The following is a 24,170-nucleotide window of genomic DNA, read 5'->3' as shown; positions in this document are numbered from 1 at the left end:
TGATGAATTGCATCATGTCAGGATGGAGGATAGATTGTTACTAGAGTTGCTTCATAGCGGAAAAGGTCGGAAAGTCTTGGTGCCAAGATAAGGCCAAGTCTCAGCCTTGCTCCGTCTAAGCGGGAGCTCAACATTGGCTGTTGGCATTCGTCAATCGGCAGGACGGAACATCTATTGATTCACTATTGACTATGGTCTTTGGGACCCTACGGAGACTCGAGTATCATCCAGGAAAGGCAACTCATACAACGTATTACAGTGAATTGGACAGTCATTTTTAAGCGAGCTCTTCTCCGTACGAGTAGATGGATTTGATCGAGGCTTTTCAATGTGATGCTTAGTTGAGGGTATCGTCACCCAGCTTTAGCACTTGAATGTTTAATACACACCTCATCCTATTGCATATATCGAGACGACCTCAACGCGTACTTTTTCTTCGCAACATTATCTTAAGATCTCACAGCAGCAACCATGTTGAAACTGCCCCTTTAACCGCAAATCACGTGCGTAGTCACCGAAGCCAGATCACCTGTTGGCATGATGTAATCTCACGTGACGCTTAGTGCCCCATCCCGATCCCGCTTCCTGCTCATACCGCAGTCTCCCGCTTTGTGATTTCAACATCATTGTTATTCCGTACACCGACACTCCTCCGCTCCTCCCAAAGGTGTCGCAATATGCCGATACTCTTCCTGGAACAGTGATTGACTGTACAGCCATGCTGCACCTACATATCAGCCTTTTGTTGTGGATTTGGTCAATCTTGGCGGGCGCTTTTCCCACCGAGATCCGAACGAGCAACAAAGAGATTTCCCAGGAAACCTTCGAAACACTCGAAGAACTCGCTCGCATTGTCGACATCTCCTACTGCGTCGGTACCAGTGGAATTCAAAAGCCTTTCAGGTGTCTTAGTCGATGTAGCGATTTCGAAGGCTTCGAATTGATTACCACCTGGAACACCGGACCCCTCCTCTCCGATTCCTGCGGCTACATTGCTGTGTCGCATGCTCCCTTCCGGAGACGAGTCATCGTCGCATTCCGCGGCACGTACTCGATCGCCAATACCATTGCCGATTTGTCCACCAACCCTGCCGAATACGCTCCGTTCCCGTCCCAGAGCGACAACGACTCTGTTTGCGCGTCGGCTGAACCCCACGATGGACAAGAACCTCTTCTTCCGCAACTGTTGAAACAGTCCGAGAAAAGATCTCTATTGGAATCAGAATGTGTAAACTGCACTGTTCACGCTGGGTTCATGACCTCTTGGAGAAATACTCGGTGCACAATTGTCCCTCATGTCGAGAAGGCTCTCGATGAGAATCCAGATTATGAGTTGGTCTTGGTCGGTCATTCACTCGGCGGCGCCGTAGCCGCGCTCGCCGCATTAGAATTCCAATCTCGCGGCTGGACCCCTCATGTCACCACTTTTGGTGAACCACGCATCGGAAATCTCGCTCTCAACCAGTTCATTGACAAACGCTTCAATCTGAACGCCACAGGTCCCGAGCAAGCCTTATATCGCAGAGTCACGCACGCAAATGACCCTGTGCCTCTGCTACCGTTGGAAGAATGGGGCTATCGAATGCACGCTGGCGAGATATACATTTCAAAGTCGTCGTTACCTCCCGGTCGAGCCGATCTGCACCGTTGCCAGGGTGATGAAGACCCATCTTGCATTGCCGATGGAGGCACGACATCGGACGAGATAGATCTCGACGGTGCTGATGGGGAGGATACGCCGAACGAGTCAAAGATCAAGACCATGTGGGGCATCGGCCGCCGTTATAGACTCTGGGAATTGTTCTTTGCGCATCGGGATTATTTCTGGAGACTAGGTCTCTGTGTTCCAGGAGGGGATCCTTGGGATTGGTCAAGAGGCAAATATAATGTGAGCGTGATGAATGACGAGCTATGATTTTGGTCACCATGAGGGCGGTCACTTTGTCTCAAAAGCATGGCGTTGGTACAGGTTAAGTTGTTTCTAGTTTTGCTGTTTGTTCCTAAAATACGAGACGTTAATTTTACATTACTACCTTTAGTACGAAGTAAATCAAGTGCTCATACTGAGTGTTCTTCGATTCTCCATTGCCAAACCTATATCAGAAAAGCATCTCTTCTATCTTGAGCTTGTACTCGCTATCGTCCGTAGGACGAATAGCCGCGAGTCTCACTCGAGCAAATCTCCCGGTATCTCGATTTGGCGATCAAACAAACGATTCACCGCGTCAACGGAACCAACTTTGACGGGGTTGTCCAACTTCCAGAGGCCCATTATGTTGGCAGCGTGGACGTAGTAAGGTCCGTAGGCGAAGTACTTTCTTGTGTCGGTCGCGGCCGCGGCAGCCCGGGCTTCCCTGTACTTCTGGAGCAACTCTTCCGCCGTCCCCAGGGATCTGAGGGTGACCTTCTGGCCGGTGTTCTCCTCGTACGCCCTCGCCACGTCCAGGGCACTTGCCGCAGCCGAGTGGACGCGGAACATTCCACCTTGGCCGGCCAGGACGCTCGGGTTCGTCGTGACCAAGTCGATGCTGAACCGGGCCGCGTCGTCCAGGTACGTGAAATCCCACTTGGCGGTGCCGTCGCCGTAGTACGACATTACGGCGGTCTTACCGTCGTTCTCGTGCTCCTCCTCGACGTGCGCGATCCCCACCACCTTGCTGGCCGCGAATTCTCCAATGATTCCCGTGAAGGTGTACACAGGTTGGAGGGTCGAGGTGAGCTCGACGTGCCGGCGGAAGGAAATGTATGCGTCGTAGTGCTCCCAGTCGCCCAGGCTGGTCTTGGACCAGTCCGGGTTCCACGAGTGGGCGTGGTAGATCTTGACGCCGGCCCGCTCGACGGCACGCAACAGTGCGAGTTGCGAGTCCAAGATGGCCTCGGCGTGCGCGGTGTAGGAGCAGATGACGGCGTCGACTCCCGAGACGGCCTTGTCGAGCGCGGTGCGCTCCTCGTAGTATTCGCACTCGACGAACGATTCGAACTGATCCAGAAGGTCCACGGGGATCTTGGACGGGGAGCGTCCGAAGCCGCGGATCTGGTGGCCCTTGTCGAGACCGGTGCGCGCGAGGATTTTGCCTAGAAGACCTGATACCCCGGCGATGAGGATCAGCATTTTGTCGTCTTAGCAGTCTCGTGCCTTTGTGTGGCCTGTAGCGTGACGAAGACGGGATCTCAAGGGGGGCCAGATGGCCTGGGTTGGGCGGCTTGAGGTGTTCTCTCGTATAGAGAGAGAGCTATAATGTGGCAAAGGGAACGTTTTGACCATCACAGCATTCTCGCTTTATAAACTGCCGCTGCGTCGTCTCAAAAGGTGAGGTGTGCTCAGAGGAGACCATGATCGCCAGGCAACGGAGTACGGACGAATATGTGCCGATTCGTCCGCCAAACTCAGGGGATCTGATAAATCGTCGGCGAGCAGGATAGACGGCTGTCTGCATATTGAAGAGAATTGTGCCTTCATCTCAGAATAAGGCATGGGGAGTATTCATGTTGTAAATCTTCTGCACAACAGGCATCGGTGTTTGTAAGACTTTGTTATTCAAATCCAACCAAGGTTGGACGCGCGACTGCAAGCTCCAGATTCGGCTGAAGGGGGGATCATTAATTCGTCAGCACAGATGAGGCATGCCATACCGGATCGCGTCACGCATTCCTAGCATCAATATATGTTGGTACTTGTTGAGCATGAGTCCCTATTGATCTTGGAAGTGTCACCTGCTCGATTTGCATTACTATGTCTGTGTCACACATACAGCCAGGAGACTACCTACCTAGGTAAATCAATCGCTACGTCTAGGTGGCATTAGGCATGCTTATAGCATTAGTTCTATTTTAATAGGCATGAGAGCCCACAGTCATGAAAATTCTTCTCATCATGGAAGATTTGGCTTTAATCTGTCGATGTCATATGACTTACAGCCTTGTGCAATTTGCAGTGAACATCGAAGAATTGCCTATTTGAGAAGATGCACGTGACTTCAGCCTTGTGCGTTTTGAAAGGTCCTTTGTCGGTTCCATCGATCCCCAGTGGGCGGTCGATAAAGGCCGACCCACAAATATAGAAGGCGTGATTGAAGACATCGGCCCCGATCAGCTATGCCGAAGCCACTTTTGACAAAATTTTGTTGACGTGCCTTGAGCCTTCTCTGCTAAACAGTCTCATTGTGCGTAATGACGGGTAAAGACGGCCGACTTCCTGCAACGGACTCAAGCGGGACCCACGTATTGTTAGGGCGCCATGTCGGGGTTTTGCATTTTACGCCGACGATAATCCACGCCGTCTGTCTTGTCTATTCTTCAGCAAACTTAGGGGCTTCTGCTTCACGACTCCCCAGACAAGCAGGCTTCGACCCCGTTCAGACCATGTCTGTGTTTGCTCGTATCCTTTCCCCGACATGTCGACGCACATTGCGGAGAAGTGGGCCTGTTCTCGTCGCTGATGGTGAGCGGAGCTGGTGTGGCAATCCCCGATGATATATCCTGCTGTATATAAGCGAAGAATTCCTCGACTTCAGACAACTGCAGTCCCGCAACTCTATCTTGGACCAGTGACCTTAGACACTCTCAACTCCACTTGTCCAGGGAGTATTCAAGTTCACCATGGCAGAGAAGGCGATCTACCACGTTGAGGATCCCCTCGATCCTACAGTCAATGATCATACAGTCGATGAGAAAGAAAAAGCTGTCGCGGACGCTGATCGCATTTATGATGCGCAAGCGGAAAAACGACTCCTACGCAAGATTGATCTTCGACTGATTCCGATCGTGGTGCTCCTGCACACAGTCTCTCTGATTGACCGAACTAACATTTCGGCAGCAAGAGTGGCTGGTCTTGATGAGGATCTCAACCTGGATATCGGGTATCGGGCTTCAGTCGTCATGCTGACCTTTTTTATTGGCTACATCGCGTTCGACATACCTTCCAACATTTTACTACGAAAAATTGGCAGTGCGAGATTTTTGGGTTTCATCACCTTCGCCTGGGGCGTCGTTACAATTGGGATCGGCTGTGTGCGGAGCTGGATCCCTCTCGCACTTCTGCGAGTCTTACTAGGTGTTTTTGAAGCAGGGTAAGTCCGTTGTGGTCGGAGGAAAGGTTGCCCATCCCAGTCCCAGCTAACCCTGACCCAGAAATACCCCAGGCTCGATTTTCCTTGTGTCGGCATGGTACCGTAAATTCGAAGTGCAGACTCGACTGGGATACTACTATCTCTTCTCTATGGGATTGTCCTCATTTTCTAACATCCTTGCGTACGGAATCGTAAAAATACACACGAGCCCTTTCTGGGTAGGCTGGCGATGGCTGTTCATCGTTGAAGGCCTCCTCACGGCTGTCCTCGGAATCATCGCTTATATATTCCTTGTTGACTTTCCCGACTCTCCTAAAAACAAGTTTCTGACTGAGGATGAAAAGACAATGGTTGCGGATCGGCTGTCAGCAGAGCGTGGCATCCACGAGAGCTACAAAGTCACCTTTAAATCGACCTTCATGGCTCTATCGGACTGGAAACTATGGGCTTGCACCTACATGTACATGAGCGCAGCCATGGGTGCCTATGCTTTTAGTTTCTTCCTGCCCTTGATCTTGAAGAAGAGTCTGGGGTATTCTCAGGTGTTGGCCTTGTGCTTATCTACTCCTCCTGCATTATTTGCCGTCATCTTCTCTTTGATCACGGCGAAGCTCTCAGATAAGCTGCAGATGCGCGGGCCCTTCATCGTCTTCCAGGGTGTTATCGCGGTGACCGGCCTCGCAATGACTGGGTACCTCAAATCTGCTCCTGCAAGGTAAGCGCTGATACAGTCTCGAATGATTCGATCGCCTTCTAACAAAGCATTAAAGGCTAGTGGGCATCTTTCTCGGTTATGCAGGAGTGAACAGCTTGGTCCCGTCCACTCTCGCATGGCAGGCCAACAACTGCAGAGAAGGCAGAAAACGTGCTGTTGCGAGTGGGCTGCAGATCATGTTTGGTGCCACAGGAGGTTTAATTGCCAGTTTAATCTATCGTCAACAGGTAAGTGTGATTCATATCCAGAAAAAGACGAAAAAGACGCGAGCATTTTCCTGACGGATTTTGGGAAGAATAGGATGCCCCTGGTTATTTGCCAGGAATGGCTACCAACATGTGCGTCGTCTCCCTCACAGTGGTTATCGCGCCAATCCTCTCCTGGAGGGTTCGAAAACTCAACAAAGAAGCTGATGAAGGCAAACGAGTCCTTGAAGGCCTGGAAGGATACAGATATGCCTGGTGAAATCCGACTCCTTTCGTGCCTGACGACTTCAACTACTTGTTGTCATCCTTGGAAGCATGAGCAATATAAGAATGGGATGGGTTAGAGACTAAAGATAAATGCTTCTATAAGCCCAGCTTGGACTGATGAGATCACGGAAGATACTTTACAGGAGGAGCTTGATGGTCTTTGATTATGTCTAATGAGCTGAACGACACGTCTTGCTCTTAATAACTGCAACATTCTACCACTCTACTCCATTTTGCCACTCACTGCCGTGCGAATTGAACAAGTCTTTGAATGTTTTTCATACCGACAGGCTATAAGGAAAATCACTTGTCGACATAGAAAATATCCAACGACTTATAAGAAGCTGCAGCCCCCAGGTGGATGAACAAGTGCCTCGATGTTTCCCCCGTTGTCCCCCGTAGACTCTAACTACCCCGCCCGAGACCCCCACATTCTCCTACCAACCTTCACAAGAATAGGTGTCTCGGAGACTTTGCTCGCAGGCTGGTTTCCAAATTCCTTCTTGGTCTCACCAGATCAATTTCCCCGGGGTGAGAAGAGACTCTCATTATGGAAGACATGATGCCTGTACAAGCTCGCAGAAGTAGCCGCAAAGCATGCATGCGATGTCACCGTCGCAAGCAAAGATGTGTTGGATATCCCTCTTGTACAAGCTGTGAGGCAGCAAACCTGACTTGTCAACGGACGGCGCCATCTTCGCGACGATTTGCTAGACTTTCCAAGCAGGAGCTTCTTGACAAGCTGGACCTGATCATGGCCAACAGGAACGCCGCCGAAGCTTCGCCTGTCGCATCACCGTCAATGTTGAGCCCCTTGGCGCAAACTCCTCACCACGACGAAAGCATGCTTGACAACAGTCGGGACGACCAAGTTTTGGGCGAAGACCACACATTGACGGCTTCAGAGGTACAGTTTCCCGTACACACCACATCGGAGGGAGAGTGTTCTATGCATGCAGCCTCAGATACACATCATCGTGTCGACGCCGCCTCGGGTGATAACATCTGGGTCAGAGAGTCGTCTCACATGACTGATCGCCCGGGCGACAACGGCCTGTTCGTGAGGGATTCCCCTCCAAACGACGAGCTTGGGGAGCAACTACTGGTCATGTATTTGAAGAACCTGCATCGACGGACACCATTTGTAAATCTCGCCGAGATCCTCGACGCGCATGACAGAAGGCACCAGGGCTTTCTTGCCGATGCTCGCTCAGAATACCATGGATTTCTACTCTACATGGTCTATGCCATTGGTGCAACTGTCTTGCAACTCACACGGCCCTGCTACAACTCGACTGCTTCTCCCGAGAAGTATCTGGCTAGGGCGCTAGATTTCAAAAGCATGTGGAAAGGCGAGCAGCCGGTACGGGAGGTTGAGTCAACATTGCTCCTGGTCTTCTACAAACTCCGAACATCGTTGGATTCTCGGGTTTGGTACCTCATTGGACATGCCGTCAGGACAGCCATCGATATCGGGATGCACCGTGAACATTACTACCGGAATTTAGATCCTGAGACGGCGCATTCGAGGCGTCGGCTGTTTTGGAGCGTATATTCGATGGAGAGGAGGATAGCGTGGTCTCTGAGACGTCCTTACAGCATCGCGGATCACGACATCGATACACTTGAAACGCAACCCACAGATTACACCGTTCCCGACACCCTCTCAGCCGTCCGACTTGACAAGCATACTTCAAGCCATGGGCATTCATCATCATCACAAACCGATATTATCCCTGCATCGTACGCCGTCTTCGCATTGACCCGAATCACCTCTCGGGTTTACGTCGACATCTATAGCGTTGGCAAGGCGAGATCCGACCTCAGAAATGAAGTACCTTCCCTGCTGGAACAGTTCAAACAACTTGAACCTCTTCTGTCTGCAGTTCCCGACGTTGATCGAGACTGGGTTCTGATACACTACCATGACTCAATACGAAAAACCATCGAGCCTGTGTTGAGGATTCTCGAGCCACAAGATGAACTGATGCAACTCTGCCTGCAAGCTTCAGGTCGCATGTGTCAGATGTTCAAACGAATGCGCATGAAGACTCTCTGTATCCACTCGTTCCTGATGATCAATGCGCTCTTCATTGCTGGAATGAACATGTGGTAAGAGCTCACTCTCACTCTCTTAGGGTCCCCACCCCTCACGATGAAACCTGACACTGATCTTACGTCCGCCTGAGCAGTTATATTCTCTTCAAATCCCCTCGCCTCTGGAGCCCGACAGTTGCGAACGACCTTCGCTCTTGCTTTGCTGCCCTGGCCATCCTGGCCGAGACCAATTCGACCTTGAGAAAGTATCGCGACGTGCTGGATAACATCATCAACAGCACCATGGATCATGTCGAACAGGCCTCGAACCTGGTATCCGGCGCCATATGTCAGTGTGTCAATTGCAATCCCGGCGATTCTTCTTCTAGAGAAGTCGGCGAAGAAGAGAACAACTGCTCGTCGACTTTCAATCAACTCAGTGGCACTTTTACACGTTTGAACTTTGAGTTCCCTTCACATTCATATCCGGAATATACGGTTGATTCATCAATCTCAACCGGGGGCGCCAACAATCGACCTCATGAGGCAGCACCATCCGAGGCAGCGACGACCATGTCGCACCAGAAGGAGGGGGAGCTCATTGACAACAACAACAACAACAACAACAACAACAACAACAACAACACTACTAGGCCTTTCGGTCATCATTTGTCGCACTGGACTAATTCCCAAGGCCATCAGCCGTCTTCTTACGTGCAACAACACGCCGCCGCGCCTGTCTCGTACTCGCGTGTGCCTGGGTATGGGCAGGACATTGATAATTTCCTCCTCCCTGATCTATGGGATTTTTCTTTCATGAACAACACAACACCAATGGCCTTTGACACTGGCGAAGATTTTTTATAAACACACACAAACGCAAGGTGCGTTTCTGGGGGCCAATGCACAGACGGAGAGACTCTATCCCTTGACGTGAAAATGAAAAACGGCGCCGCAGCGAGGCAAAGGATTTCCCATCCCGTGCCGGTGATTATACGGTACAACTATGATTCACCCTGAGCCTCGTCGGCCCGAAAGGGAAACAAAGAGTTTCGAGAACGATACCTAGAGACCTTCTTGGCAGCACCTCGATGACAAAAAATTAACTGCTATTGTACACTATCATGGCATGTGGACAGAGAGGCTGAGTAGCACTGTGTAGAGCTAACCTAAATTAACAAGCCCCAGTGCAGAGTATAATCAAACTCGGGTTGGCGACTCAATTCACTGTTTTTTCCGGGCAATGCTCCTCCATCCTCCAGCAGCCAGGGTGAGATGGACCGCTGATTTTCCTCCTCAAACATGTACGTGGCTGGACAAGAATAAAAGGTCATCTTGGGCTGAGTGGCGTAGAAGGCGTCGTACCCACGGTCCAGTGCGTCCTTGAGGTCATTTACCGTCTTGTCAGGATGCAGAGTCCGCCAAGGGTGCGTGCAGACTTTGCCTTTACACGTCTTCAGGACCATCATGAGGGCGTCCAGACGTGGAATGATCTGGTCGAGTGACCGTCCTGCGATGTTGTACGATGCTGCGTACGTTGCCATGTCTGCCGCCATGTTGATTGTTTGATACTGGTCGGTCTAAGCGGTTGTCACACCGGACCTTAGCTTAGAGATCCATCCTAGCTTAACGTGGGGGCCGCGCAGTAGAGGAGGAAAGAAGGCTTTTTTTGGTTCTCGTAGGTCGTGGTGGAGCAAGCAAAGAGGCGACGGATGGAACTTACCTCGAGGTCATAGAATTCGGTCTCGTTGGTGCACCATACAGAATAATATATGCTATAGTCCTTCCCCACAAGCCTCAGTCCCTTGTAGGTGTTGTTGAGGTAGAAGTTCTGCCACTGGCCGGCTTCACGGTTGTTGTCAGTTCGGGCGCCGTATTGGCCCTCGGGAATACCCTGTATTATTCGCACAACCCACTGGTCAGCTTGTGCCTTGACCCAGAACAAAGGTTGCTGGCTTCTTTATCTCACATATCCCCAGTATTCAATGGCCGCATGCTCACGTCGAGCCGGATCAGCCTCCTCTGCCGTCTGCTCGTCGCCCAGCGGAATGGGCGATCCGTCCAAATGGCGCCGTTCGACGCCGGCGATCTGGAGGAAGGTCGAGCTCAAATCGGTGTGCGAGGTGATCACGTCGACAATACGGCCTTGTTCGAGGCCAGGTCCGCTGGCGAAGAGAGGGATATGAATGTCGGTGTCTGAAGGGTCAGATCTTGGTCAATCAAAGTCTCGGGGCGGAACCACATGGACGTTCATTTGTGGATGTGGGTGATTGAGTGGGAAGCAAGACTTACCGAAGCCGCACTCCTTGCCTGGGTTCATTCGATGCTGACTGATATGGTAGCCATTGTCTGTCGAGTAGAAGATGTAAGTATTATCCAACTCTCCGGCCTCTTCTAATCTGCCAATCAGCTGAGGGATCATCTCGTCCACCGCTTGGAGGGCTCGGAGTCTCTGTCGCTGATAGTGGTCATTGTAAGCCAGCACCGTGTCGTTCAACTTGGGCAAGTCGCCGATCCAGCCGACGCCGCCCTCGATCTTCGCGTTGTACGACTTGTCGCGCGGGATCTTGTAGTCGGTGAAGAGGTGCATGTGGCGAGGGGCCGCGACCGGTTCGAGCAGATACGACAGGTTCTTCTCGGGCTCCAGTATCCAGTTCGAATGGGGGGCAATAGGTGCCACGGTCAGAAAGAAAGGGAGATCTGGGTGACTGAGGGCCTCGTCGAGCAGTCCAAGCGCTTTGTGCGCGACCACGTCGGTCGAGTACTGGCCCGCGTAGCTGGTGGGCTCTCCCCCATTGCGCGACATCCTCGCATTCCAATACTGGTAGGTGTACGGGTCGAGCAGGAAATCGGATCCATTGAAACCTTTGGCGTAGGGTCTGTCGTAGTTGTCGACCGAGTGGAAGTTGTACAACTTGCCGGTGTAGTACGTGTTGTAGCCGGCCTCCTGCATCCACACAAACAAATTCTCGTCGTTGAACCCTTGCGAGACCACCTTGGGATATCCGCCGTGGGGCGGCGAGACGTTGGTGATGTTGTGGTTGTGAGCAGCCAAACCCGTCCAGAGTGTCGCGCGTGACGGGCAACACAGAGCTACCGTGCAATAATGCTGAGCGTACGTTGTCCCTTTGTCGACGATCAGGTTCTAGATTGGTTGGGAAAGAAAAAGGAAAATCAGTTCCGTCGCGCATATAACAACCACCGTGCCTTGTTGAAGTGCAGATTGGGGCAACGTACTTTGAGATACGGCATGTGGTCCACAGATTCCATATGCAAGTCCTGATCATCTGTCAGGATGAAGAGAATGTTTGGCTTCTTGGCCAGCCCTTGCCATGCCAGAGCCACGAGTACGGTGGCCACGAAGAAGGTGCGTAGCATCGTGCTTTGGCGTTGTCGCGTAATGGTTGATCTTCCCCAGGAGCCCTTCCACTGAGGAGGAGCGCAACAAGCTCAACGGTGGTACGTTACAGAGTGCAGATATAGACGGTGTGATGTTGGCCTTGAGAGGTTGTACCTACCGTTTTATCGATCTGGGTATGAGCTGAGGATGGAAAGAATTGTTCGCAACATTTGACCACATGTGGAGCAGGGGCCCCATGGAATCCCCATCACCGACTTTCCCGCTTGCCTTCATATACAGAGTACCTTGTGCGAGGTGTCAGCCCTGGTCATGGTCATCTCATCAACCGCATCCTCTCGGGCTTTGTCGAACTGACGGGATTGAGTCCCGTCATCGCTGTCACCGTTTTCGGAATTCATTCATCGGCGCTGCGTCTTTCGGCACCGATGTGGATTCTGCCGATACGCCGATGTGGGGATTTTTGTTTTCTCACGCTTTCCCGATTCATGTTGTCCACGATAGTGTGCATGTGTTGTATGCTGCGTGCCGTGTTCGCATTGGGAATGCTGAAAATGATTTCCCGGGCTGTCACAGCTTGTCCAGTTGGCTGTAGAATGGCCAAAGATGGGTCTCCTGGTTCGATGGTTGAGAAGTTCTCGAATAAATGTAATACTGGAAGACTTGACACGCTGAACTAAGGAGCTTCCCATAGAGTACAGACCAATCAATTTAGCATCCATTACCATGACATTGCAAGGACAAGAACGACACGGAATCATCGAGGAGGTTTACGAAAGGACATCCCTTCTTCAGCAATCAGCCGGATTGCAAAGTCACGATGGCTATAAAAGTTTTGATTCACGCATCATTGGGAACGTCGAGGCCGTCGAGGACGTAACGGAAGAGAACGACAAGACGGAAAAGCCATTTCCTACGACATTGATGCGAACGGTGTTTCCTATTTTACTTATGGGTACGAACCCGCAGCAATGCTAGGTGCTACTAGAACTCACTGACCAAAGTCTCCCAGGAGTATTTCTTGCCAACGGCGATAGTTCAGTCGTCCTGGCCACAAATCAGCACATCGCCTCCGAATTTGACGCATTGTCATCTGCAGTCTGGCTGCTGACGATCTACACCCTGGCGCAGTGCGCGTCTCAGTCCCTGGTGAGTTCTGATCGATGAGAGACACAGGTTTCTCGTATATACACAAACGCTCCTATCTAAGACATATATATTCCTAGTATGGCAAAATCAGCGACATCTTTGGCAGAAGGCACAACCTTGCATTTTGCTGGACGTGTTTTGCCTTTGGATGTCTCCTCATGTTCGTCCAAGTCCATCCGTTCACTTGCTGAACGAGATCCAGCTGACCCTTGTCCAGCGGAGGAAGCAGGACTTACTGGCAGGTCCTTGTTGGCCGAGCGGTCAGTGGCATTGGTGCTGCTGGCATGATTGCCCTGACATCGATTGTGATCGCTGGTACGTTTTGGATGTGCCGGTCACTGCGTTGTGTGTAAGAAACTGACATCCCATTCCCCGCTTCAAGATCTGCTGCCTTTGAGGTATGTCGCTCAGTACCGCGCGTATATCAACTTCACAGCCACCACGGCAAGATCTATCGGCGGCCCAACTGGGGGCTGGTTGGCCGACTCAATTGGCTGGAGATGGTGAGTTATCCGGCGAGAATAAAGGCTACTGATATTGAGAAAAGGCTCATATTTTGGTACTCTGGGTCAGTTGCTGACTATCCATGTGCCTTTTCCCAGGTGTTTTATTGCGCAGTGCCCCATCGCCCTCGTCGGCCTTGCCCTCGTCTTGTGGAAGCTCCCAGAGCACGAACGGCCTGAGCCAGTCACAATGGCAGGAAGTGAGAACAGACCAGCCTCTAAGCTCGGTCGCGTCGATTTCCTTGGGGCTTTTGCGTTGGTCGGCACGATCTTGACTTGCCTCCTGTTACTCGACCAAGGCACCAAAAGTGCGTCTTGGAGGGTATTGGGGCCTCTGGCTGCGGGCTTTGTGGCTTCTGTCACATTATTCACTGTAGCGGAGAGTCGAATTGCCAAAGAACCCATTTTGCCGCTGGATTTGATCTCGAAACGGGATGTTTTCACCCCGTACCTCATTGTCGGTTGTCAAGCAGCGGGCCAATTCGGGGTAGGTCGTCTTCGCACCCAAGCAATGAGCCAATGACCATTCGATCCTGGAAAGAATCAACCACTGACCAATGTTTTACAGCTTTTGTATGGGATCCCAATTTATTTCCAGGTGGCTGGCGGGGAGTCAGTGTCCAAAGCTGGCAGCCGGATCGTGCCGGTGGTGATTGGTAACGCAACTGGCACTATCCTGGGAGGCACCCTCATCACTCGGACAAAGAGATATATATATCTGACGGTTTTTGGCATCTGCTGCTCCATCACCTGTTTCACTCTGATGTGTCTTCGTTGGCACGGGAACACTGCCTGGACCGAGTCACTGTATGTCTATCTCGCAGGATTTGGCATGGGCTCGACTCAGTCAACCACGTTCGTTCACATTGCCGCAAGCCTCGATCACTCCGAGATCGCCATTGCGGGGACAACATGGTTTCTGGCCCAGAGCTTCGGTTCATTGATCGGTGCGAGCTTTGCAACCTCACTGATGCATAAGGTGCTGCAATTGACTCTGAGAGATAAGCTCGATGGCTTTCCGAACAAGGCTGTGGTAAGGTTTTCCCCAGCACCACCGCCGCCGCCCATGGCATTTCGGTCGTCCAAGAGCCAATATTCTAATTGCTATCCTAATGACAGATTATACGACGAGCCAGCTCCAGTGTCGAGGCCATCCGCAAACTCCCTGAAAACGTTCAAAAGATTGTCGCCGACGCTTACATCAACAGCTTGACATACTCTGATGGTGAGCCTGAGCCTTGCCCCTTTACCCTAACCCTCGCACAACATCAAGGTGCAGAGCAATAAGCTAATTCTGTCATCTATCCAAAAAAGGCCTAAACATTCTATTCGTGTCTCTCGCCCTCGTAGCCACCCTGACTCTTCGTGAGAGACCTTTGTAGCATGTTGTCGAGGATGTCAGGAGATATAACGTCCCGTGGTTTCACACTGCCAACGTTTGGATGTACCTGGAAGCCATGATCCGATGTAGAAAGCATATTAGAACGGATTATCTTGTTGCAACTTGTCTTATCCAGGCTTACTGGAGTAACAAAGAAAAGAAATGGGTAGATGGAGATTCGATTTCCAAAGGGACCACGGTGTCAACCATGAAGAACCCTTACCACAACTACCAAGACATTTTGCAAGAATCTACTGTATTGGTATATATAAAGCAACACACGAATGTAAACCAGATACGTCCAATATCATGTAAAGATACACGTCTACACATCTATCATACTTCCCTGATCTCCAAGCATCTCTCCCCTTTCGACCTGCTCAATCGCGGTCATCACATCCTCCTCGCTACTCAAGAACGAACCAGGTCCCCCACATTGCTTCAAGATCCCGCTCAAACTCAACTTCTCCAGAATCAGGCTGCAATTCTCCGAAGCCGCGCTGCAGAAGAACAAAACTCTGACCCCTTGTTCCACGCGATCCTCGACGATTTCCAGAAGCGTTTGCGCGGCGCAATTGTCCATGGTCACTGTCTGAGTGAATTTTAACAAGAGGATGTTTCCTTGGGCCCGTTTTCGATGCTCGTTTTCGAAGCCTTGCTGCTCGAGTTTGGTGATAATTTCACGTTCCAGGCGTCTCAGATTCGCAAACGTCAGTCTTTCAGACATCTAGATGATCATAATCATATCATCGGAAGTTGGTGGTGGTGCGCCGATCGATGATGAATGAGAGAAAAATTGATCTAACGTCCCTTCGGAGATCTTGACTTTGGTTGAGGACCGAACCAAGCTCAGCAGGGAAAGTGTCAAGCCCAACATCATCCCAGATGAGATTGAAATGAAGACCGATGCGCAAACGACGAGTATCATGATGAGCAGCTCCGACCAGCCACGCATCTTGAGGGAAAAGGCGACATCTGCCGGACATTCCTCCATCATTGAAAGGCCTACCTCAAACAAAAGTGCGGCGAGCACACACCGGGGCACATAGTAGAAGGCGGGAAGAAGAAACCCCATGCAGCATGAGATCATGAGACCGAGGAAAACACTGCTCATTGGAGTTTTCCCGCCGGCAGCGACATTGAGCTTGCTTCGACCATACCCTCCAAATGCCGGAATGGCTTGGAAACAGCCGGCCAATGCATTGGCCGTACCTAGGGCGACCAGCTCCTGGTTCATGTCAGAACGAAAGCCTTTGGCGTGGGATTTCTTTGCGGTTTTTCTGAGAGTCTCGATGATCAACATGGATTCGAAAAGTCCAGTCATGGCGAGTGTGAACCAGGCCCCGATGGTTTTTGTCAAGGGCTCGATGTTCTGCACCTGGAATGGCCATTGAAAGGATTGGCTATCCAAGTGGATGGGCTGGAGCTCCCCCAAGACCTCGAGGCCCTGGTCCGACCATTTGCAGGCCGATGTCAGTAAGGCGGCTAAGAGGACTATCAGTAATCTGTCCGGGATGAGGACCACTGAAGGCCATCGGCGTTTCAAGGATACCTTGGCCCATCTACAAAGATTCTATTAGTAGCGGTACGCACCAATATTTGGGCACTTTTGGCGCATGTACCTGCATATCAGGACCCCTATCAGACTTGTTATTGATAACATGGCTGAGAGCGAGTGAAGATGCTTGAGCTGGTCGGTTATCAGCCCGACCTTCTTCGCAATACTGGCCTGCGGCCCCAGCGTTGATGTCGAGTTTGGCAGCCTCAACGCCGGTGTGGTCTGTTCGACGACAACCCCTAAGCCCAAGGAGAGAACAAACCCTCTCATGAATGGACGGTGGAGGATACAGCTCAGAAAGCCGAGGCGGCCTAGCCCCGCAACCAGAAGTACCGTCCCTGCGGCGGAGGTGACGGCTCCTGCAAATTGAGCGTCCCGTACCGGATCGTTCCCCGTGCTGCCTGTGCCTGCCAAACGCACTGCTATGCCAACGAGCAGGGAGCCTGGGGCTTCTGGACCAATAATCATCTGTGGACAATGACCTAGTAGTGCATAGACGAGGCTGCATATTACAAATGACAGCATACCACTGGTCGGATGGGCATGGCTCATGAAAGCAAATGAAACAGACAGTGGTGCGTAGATGGCTGCCACCGTTGCCGCTCCCATAAAGTCGCCTGAGAGGTATTCCCATCTGTAATGAGGTACCCACTGAGTGCAAGGGAGAAATGTTCTGGATTGCGACCCAACCCTTGCTATCCATCGTCGCAATACCGACTCAGACGACGCCGCAAAGGGGTTCTTTCGATGGGGTTTGGGTATCGAACCATAGGTATATGTGGGTGTTCGGTCCAGGGAAAGGCCAAGAAGGTGGTGGTTTTCGCTCGTTTGCTGATCAGCCATGGGTAGGTATCATTAAATCTCGGCTCCTGTTCAGCACAAGGTTGGTGACATAAAGGGATAAAAATAAGGACCAGGTTACTATTTGAGCACACGAGATTCACGCCTCTGTGCCAGAGCTCAATAACTCTCTAGCCGACGTGGTATAATGCCCGCTATGCATTTGATCCAAGTCCAAAGCAAGATTTTACCAAAGCTTTTCGGCGTTTCGGCACCAGGCCGATCCTGATACTAAAGGCAGACTCACCGTCTACAGCGGCAAAACTAGGGGGAAACTTACCAAGCCTTCGGGCATCCTAAACTTGAGGACTTGAATTCGGACGTGTGGGTGGTCTGTCATCTCGAGGAGACTGATCCAGCTGAGTCGCTCCCGTTCTACTTCGTTCTATCCTGGGACAGCGATATGGCGTGCACGAGCAGCATGCTTTATGGTCACTGCTGCACAGTATCGCATATAGAAGGACATAGCTCGCGTAGACAGGATTCCAGCCCTGCTCGAGATTCTGCGAGATTCGCAAATTGTTATAGGATTCCCAGGTAATGGCGCTTCAACCGAGACTGAAGCTTCGAACGAGAGTCACACCAGGTTTGATTGATTGATCAGTTCCCTAATTATGGCGATCCAGCATCCTTATTGGGTGATCCGGGGGCGACTAAGGGCGGCATCACTTTCTTCCCAAATTGGCCTTAGGGCATCAAACCCGGCATCTTGAGGTCTCGATCAACCTGCTCGATGTCATCATTTACAAGTACGACAGCTGCAGCGCCAACGAGGTAGCGAACCCATCTTAGACATATAAAACGATTTGTCGACGGTATGGAGGCAGGCTAAGGTAGATGATATCAGTCTACAATGTCGACGACCAAAGATCCGCCACGCAGACCTGCGCATCACGCCAACGACTACCGCACTAAATTCATCAACCCGTGGCCATCTGCAGGTGCACCGACATGGGGAGAGCTTTTGCAAGCCTCTTTCCCACTTAGCACGTATGGTGTCGACCTACGCAAACACCACAAAGCACGGGACATGAGGGTCGTGAAGCCAGATTGGGGCAAGGCCAGCCTGACGAAGCAAGACTTGTCCAAAGAGAATGCCATCATCGGCACATGGTTAGGCCATGCGGGTGTAATGGTCGAGATCCCATCCCTGGCACCATCACCAGAAGCCAAAAGCACATGGCTCCTGTTTGATCCAATTTTCTCGACGAGGGCTGGTCCGACACCCTACAGGGGCGTAGCGAGGATGAAAAAGAGTCCATGCCAAGTAGAGGATCTGCCTGGTTGCGACGCCGTGTTCATCTCCCACAACCACTACGACCATCTCGATTGGCCTACTATACAAGCCATCACACAGAAATTTCCAGGAGCGAAGTACTTCGTCCCCTTGGGTAACAAGCAATGGATGTTGTCTGGAGGAATACCGGACAAGCAAATTTACGAGCTGGACTGGTGGCAGGAATGTGAATTCGGAACATCCGACTTTAATGCGCAGCGTGACGAGGAGTTTGTCCTCAGAGTGTCGTGTGTCCCCGCACAGCACAATTCTGGCCGCTCCGTGACCGACCAGGGTTGTACGTTGTGGTGTGGCTGGGTAGTTGAGCGATTCATTGCGTCCAAAGACGAGCCAGTATCCTCCACCTCGAAAGAGGCCAGAAGAGGGGCAATCTATCACGCTGGAGATACGGGTTACAGGCGAATAACAAAGTCAGAAACCGTATGCCCTGCATTCAAGGAAATTGGAGGCAAGTTTGGGCCGTTTGACCTGTCGTTTGTGCCGATATGGAGGGGCGGCACTCTGGGGTTCATCTCCTATATTGGCTTGCGCTTGTCGCATCATGATGTCCCTTCTGCCTCTCACGGATCGCCTGCGGATGCAATCGCCATACACTGTGATGTAAAGTCGAGAAATACCGTCGGCATTCACTTCGGAACCTTCGTTGGGTCCGACAATGAGTCGTACGAAGCAATGATTGAATTGAGTCTAGCGTGTGATGAGCAAGGCGTTGGGAGTTTGGACGGTAGCAGTAATGAAGGACAAAACGGAGGAGCTGGGACACTTGACATCGGCGAGAGTCTGGCTGTTGCGATTTCATAGACATTCATCAACATCTGCATGCTGTGTTAGCAATGTGAATTCAAGTGTCATACATGTAATCCGCACCGCAAGCGAAAGAGTTTCATCACTTTATTTTAGTCCCAAAACTCATCGCAGAGATTTGGCATCTTTCCCTTGAGAGTGTTTCAAGTGAAGTTCGACGCGACTGGAAAATCAACCATGGGATTTGCGTGGGCGGACCCAAGAGCCTATATGATCACCTCAAAGATCTCCAAGTAATCGGATCCAAACATCATGAACTTTCGATGGTATTTTTCTTTCTTATTTTGATCATAATCTTAGCTGAGCATCATCTCATGGTCTTGATTTATTCGTTCCAGCTCCCCAACTGCGTGGTGACGGAGTTTTCAAAGGCCCGATGGAGACGGAGACCTCGGGATTTTCTAATCCCCGAAACCCAATATGTCCCTCCCATGTTACCACGGACCCTACGTAGGGACCATCAGCCCGTTTCATCGATTGGATACGTGGATCAAGGAGACATTGGTTCAATGTTACCTATAAGTAAGGCAGAGAAGTTCAAAGTAGGTCTTTCTTTCTTTCCCTTTTCACAATTTCAAGCCCTCCAATCCGAACAGCAACACGACCATCCTGAGACGAACACCTGTTGGTGCATCCATCAATCACCATAGACACAGCCACTGCCTTTCTGTTCAACCCAATACAGTAGTGCTGGAAGCAAATCTACTGACGCAGAGAGACTGTCCATCACGAGCAATTCTCCCCGAGATCAACGTACCAGCAAGTCAGTCACACGGCCCAGACGCTGGAGTGCTTTTCAAAATGTCAACACATCAACCAAGAATTGCTATCATTGGAGGCGGGCCTGCCGGGCTGACGGTTGGAATTCTCCTTCACAAGCACCAAATTCCCTTTACCATTTTTGAGTATCGGGCCAAACCTACAGATGATGAACTCGCAAGCCCGGTCGGAATGCTTGACCTGCATGAAGAGTCTGGCTTGGCTGCGTTGAAGGAGTGTGATCTCCTGGAAGAGTTCAAGTCGCACACGACTGTGTGCAGCGAGGCTCAGATTATCGCCAACAAAGAAGGGAACATCATATACACGGACGATGGTGGACCAGAGCATCGCCCAGAGATTTCGCGCAACTCCTTGACAAAATTACTCCTTGATCAGTTACCGGTCGATAGCGTCCAGTGGGAGCACAAACTCTCTTCCGCCAGCTATCTCGCTGAAGGATCGCACAATGTGGAAATCGAGCTCAACTTTGGCCATCTCGGAAAACGAACTTTCGATTTCGTGGTCGGCGCCGACGGCACCTGGTCTCGTGTCCGTACGCTATTGACAAGTGCAAAGCCCGCATATGCAGGGTTCCAGTACATGATGCTGGCTATCCGGCAGGCGACAGAGAGATATCCAGCCCTTTCGGACTACGTCGGCACTGGAGGCTTCACATCTCTTGGTAACAGACGCGGCATCATGTGCCAACGTGCCTTGCAAGATTCCGCTCTGATGTATGCCTTCCTCTCCACCGACAATGAGAATTTCGGTGAGGACTCTGGCCTCGTAAAGGGAACACCCGCAGAAGCGAAGGAGAGATTGTTGAATGACGACGAACTTTTCGGACAATTTGGGCCGAAATTGAAGGAGCTGTTGCAGACTGCGTGTGAAGAGGAGACGAAGACGATGCCAGATGCAAAGTTATTGCTGAGGTCGCTGTACACGTTGCCACCGGGACATTCATGGGAGCACAAGACAGGAGTGACACTGGTGGGAGACGCTTCCCACGTGATGTTACCATTTGCAGGAGAAGGAGTGAATGTCGCTATGTGGGATGCCCTCGACGTGTCGCGCGCCATAATCAAGGCATATGAGAATTCACCCACGACTTTTACCACGTTTCAAACGACTTTGGACCCCTTGATCAAGGAATTCGAGGTGAACATGGCGGCGCGGGCGAAAGAGAAGGCAGAGGAGGCTTCCAACAACGCCAAGCTCATGCTCGGCGGCGAAGACGGCGCCACAGCTATGGCTGAGTGGATGAGAGCAGCAATGCAACAAGCTCAAGCATCGAGGCCTTCAGATGAATGATACGCTGCTTGGCTCTCACGAGTCCATCCCAGCATTTTTCGGAGCAAAGGCGACTGGCGAATGGCGATAATGGGTTACATGTTTTAGAATATACGAAGAAAAGATATCTTCTCTCAGCATGCATTGATAGAATCAGAATAATCAAATCAAAAAAAAAGCTCTACCACTAGACGTATACTGCCTATCTCTCCCTCGTATGTAAGGATCATCCACAGAGTACCGACAATACCCTCTAGGCCGCTTAGTCATCCGATCGTTGTGCTGCCGGGAAGGTCACGTGTTGCTCGGCAAAAGTTCAATCTCATCCTCAGACAAAGTGAAAGACAAACATAAAACCGGCCGAGATAGAACTGGCGAAGCGCGACCTCATTTAATCAGTATTGGTACCATTCTTCTTGACTTTAAACCTTCAGCATTAGTTCAGTTCTCTTCTTCGACCGTCCGGAATCATCGAGAGCCAGTGCCACGAATCTTCATTTCGAACATCATGGCATCACAACTTCTGCCACTTGGTACGACTTCGCCATGATAAAAAGAAGACGAATCTCGATACTGATTCCAGGAAATAGAACTTATTGACAAGTGTGTCGGCTCAAGGATTTGGATAATCATGAAGGGCGACAAAGGTGAGTCTCGACTTTTCCATCCGGGCGCCCTCTCCCCAACGGGTATTGGGTGGCTACAGAACCTCGAAACTGACAGATATATTTGTTCAGAATTTGCCGGCACATTACTCGGGTTTGATGATTATGTCAGTATGTGGTGATTCCTATTCTTTCCGAGGCAGATCAAAGTCCAAGCCCTTTAGAAAGAACTATCCTGACCTGAGGCAACTACGATATTAAAAGACATGGTCCTAGAGGATGTTACAGAATTGTAAGGCCGCCGGAGAAATTCTCCATGGAGACACGACCAATGATACAGATCTTGCTGACATCTTTTGTTCCATTCAGTGATTACAGCGGAGGTCAGACCAAGCTGGAAAAGATCTTATTGAATGGAAACAACATCTGCATGGTGAGTGGTGAAAAACCAGCGACACGCCGTCAGGGAGATTCTCATGCGCTGGATCAACGTTGCTTGATCCTCCTGAGATGTGTTACTGATTGAACGCCCCTTACAGTTGATCCCTGGCGGGGAAGGCCCTGTTGCGGCGGCATCATGACAATCGTCTCCGTAAATTCACACCATCTCCGGGCAAGAATCCGTGCCTATCGCCATGGAATGATGGCTCACGCCCAAGCGACCACCGAGAACCACGATCTTTTTCTACGCAGAAATACGGGAACAAGCAACCTTATCTTGCACAAGTGCAGCACTGCCAGACATAGAGTGGTGAAGAGGGACTACAGTCATACGGCCCAGTCCCGGTGTCGAGGACAGAGGCAATGGCAATGGAAAGCGACTTAGAAATTGTGGTATCACAAATTATTAGTATCTACGACGCGAAGCGTTTGGCAGACTTGTGCAGGAGTTGCACAGTCTCCTGCTGAACCTGCCTCACGATATCACCTGCAGGCAATACTTCTCTCACCAGTCCAATACCTGTGCCAGCATAGGTTGTCATCCGACCATCAGGTCCCCATCCCGAATCTCCTTGCTGCATTGCTTCTTTGTAGAGCTGCACGTTTTCATCATTGCTCATTCCATGCTTGGCGTCTTGATACGTCCTGTTGATAACTCCCCTACCATTGTATGTTTCGGGCCATCCGTGAATATTTCTTACCACATCGTATATTGTGGTCGCAGTTGTACTGACTCCGCCATCGCTAACTCGTAGCACCTCATCTTGATAGCCTTTCGCAATGACAGCTTCTTTTGCAGCAAGAAACCTTGTGCCCAAAGCCACACCATCAGCACCCAGTGCTAGAGCGGCTGCAGAGCCTCTCCCATCCATAATACCTCCGGCCGCGACGATCGGAATTTTGATACCCTCTTCAGCCAAAGCGTCTACAATTTCTGGCAACAAAGTCAGAAGACTTGCTCGATGTGCTAGCCCATGGCCACCTGAATCAGCACCCTGTACAACCAGCACATCCGGCTTCGTCGTTTTGGCAACTTCTAGAGCTTCAGCGACGGTGCCGATCTGGACCCATATCTTTGTCTTGTTTTCTGTGGCCGCACGGATTTCCCTCGCCCATTCTAGCAAATCACTTAATTGCTTCGGCGCAAAGAACCACACCGCTGCGACAGGATGCTTCTTGATAGCATCGAGGGCTAGGCGCAAATCGCTTCCCCAGTTCTGAACCCCGACGCCGATAGGGAGGGCCCCATTATGCAATGAAAGGCCTTGAGCTTTGGCAAGTTCTGCTGCTTCCGCCAGATCCTTAGCCAGGGGAGTCAAGTCAAATCCACCTGCAAGGAACCCAAAGCCACCATTCGCAGATACTGAGACGGCGTGGCGGCCCAACGTGATCTTCATCATGGGCGCCGAGACCACGAGTGGAACATCTGGACTCGTCCATGGGTAGTCGGTATGAAAGAGGTTGGGAGTCATGGTGAAATGATAAAAGTAGGTATTGTGTAGGCAGGTTTCACAACGGGTGCAGATGCGAAGTAGCACTCTGCAAGGAGAGTCAACATGGGCCAGCACCAGCACGAGCACCTAGCTATATTTATAAGCCGATAGTTCCGACCTTGTGAATATGTTTCTGAATCTCCGCGGACGCTGTCGGATTTCTTTGAGAATATGTGATGACTCTTTGAGCGGATACGATGTTGATGACACGTACAGCCAATTACTGCGTGTCAAGGCCAGGTACCAAGCTGAGGATGGATCTGGAGTCTTGGGGCGGTTGGAGCAACGAACCACTTGTTATTGACATATAGTGTTATTACTTAATGCCTCGGATCTGGTCTCTCACTTGTGCCTTAGGTTTGCAGGCAGTGACATTTATGGTGGATTTTCTCTCCCAG

At 51.0% G+C, this 24,170-nt stretch overlaps 7 protein-coding genes across 7 annotated transcripts; 4 read left to right on the top strand and 3 right to left on the bottom strand.

Annotated features, from left to right (window-relative positions):
• Positions 1-628: 628 nt before the first annotated feature.
• On the top strand, positions 629-2,790 carry PV06_05651 (uncharacterized protein). Its single transcript, XM_016406678.1, has one exon. The coding sequence runs from the start codon at positions 719-721 to the stop codon at positions 1,913-1,915; it is 1,197 nt and encodes a 398-aa protein (XP_016262282.1). The 5' UTR covers positions 629-718; the 3' UTR covers positions 1,916-2,790.
• Positions 2,168-3,112, bottom strand: PV06_05650 (uncharacterized protein; the record flags this gene model as incomplete). Its single annotated transcript, XM_016406677.1, has 1 exon — positions 2,168-3,112. One exon carries the CDS (start codon positions 3,110-3,112, stop codon positions 2,168-2,170), a length of 945 nt encoding a protein of 314 aa, XP_016262281.1.
• Positions 3,113-6,807: 3,695 nt separating this feature from the next.
• Positions 6,808-9,161, top strand: PV06_05649 (uncharacterized protein; the record flags this gene model as incomplete). The annotated part of the gene is made up of 2 exons (XM_016406676.1): positions 6,808-8,369; positions 8,450-9,161. 2 exons carry the CDS (start codon positions 6,808-6,810, stop codon positions 9,159-9,161), a joined length of 2,274 nt encoding a protein of 757 aa, XP_016262280.1.
• Positions 9,162-15,010: 5,849 nt separating this feature from the next.
• PV06_05648 (uncharacterized protein) lies at positions 15,011-17,086 on the bottom strand (the record flags this gene model as incomplete). The annotated part of the gene is made up of 3 exons (XM_016406675.1): positions 15,011-15,380; positions 15,492-16,247; positions 16,308-17,086. 3 exons carry the CDS (start codon positions 17,084-17,086, stop codon positions 15,011-15,013), a joined length of 1,905 nt encoding a protein of 634 aa, XP_016262279.1.
• Positions 17,087-17,838: 752 nt separating this feature from the next.
• PV06_05647 (uncharacterized protein) lies at positions 17,839-19,207 on the top strand. Its single transcript, XM_016406674.1, has one exon. The coding sequence runs from the start codon at positions 17,937-17,939 to the stop codon at positions 19,179-19,181; it is 1,245 nt and encodes a 414-aa protein (XP_016262278.1). The 5' UTR covers positions 17,839-17,936; the 3' UTR covers positions 19,182-19,207.
• Positions 19,208-19,668: 461 nt separating this feature from the next.
• PV06_05646 (uncharacterized protein) lies at positions 19,669-21,392 on the top strand. Its single transcript, XM_016406673.1, has one exon. The coding sequence runs from the start codon at positions 19,986-19,988 to the stop codon at positions 21,252-21,254; it is 1,269 nt and encodes a 422-aa protein (XP_016262277.1). The 5' UTR covers positions 19,669-19,985; the 3' UTR covers positions 21,255-21,392.
• Positions 21,393-22,655: 1,263 nt separating this feature from the next.
• Positions 22,656-24,088, bottom strand: PV06_05645 (uncharacterized protein). The gene has a single exon (XM_016406672.1). The coding sequence runs from the start codon at positions 23,749-23,751 to the stop codon at positions 22,693-22,695; it is 1,059 nt and encodes a 352-aa protein (XP_016262276.1). The 5' UTR covers positions 23,752-24,088; the 3' UTR covers positions 22,656-22,692.
• Between the last annotated feature and the right edge of the window lie 82 nt (positions 24,089-24,170).

The sequence above is a fragment of the Exophiala oligosperma genome, assembly GCF_000835515.1.
Source record: "Exophiala oligosperma strain CBS 72588 unplaced genomic scaffold supercont1.5, whole genome shotgun sequence".
Taxonomy (NCBI): domain Eukaryota; kingdom Fungi; phylum Ascomycota; class Eurotiomycetes; order Chaetothyriales; family Herpotrichiellaceae; genus Exophiala; species Exophiala oligosperma.
This window is presented reverse-complemented; position numbering and strand designations above follow the sequence as displayed.

Coding starts and splice junctions, on each gene's coding strand:
- PV06_05651 (XM_016406678.1), top strand. CDS start 719: ATGCTGCACCTACATATCAGCCTTTTGTTGTGGATTTGGTCAATCTTG.
- PV06_05647 (XM_016406674.1), top strand. CDS start 17,937: ATGTCGACGACCAAAGATCCGCCACGCAGACCTGCGCATCACGCCAAC.
- PV06_05646 (XM_016406673.1), top strand. CDS start 19,986: ATGTCAACACATCAACCAAGAATTGCTATCATTGGAGGCGGGCCTGCC.
- PV06_05645 (XM_016406672.1), bottom strand. CDS start 23,751: ATGACTCCCAACCTCTTTCATACCGACTACCCATGGACGAGTCCAGAT.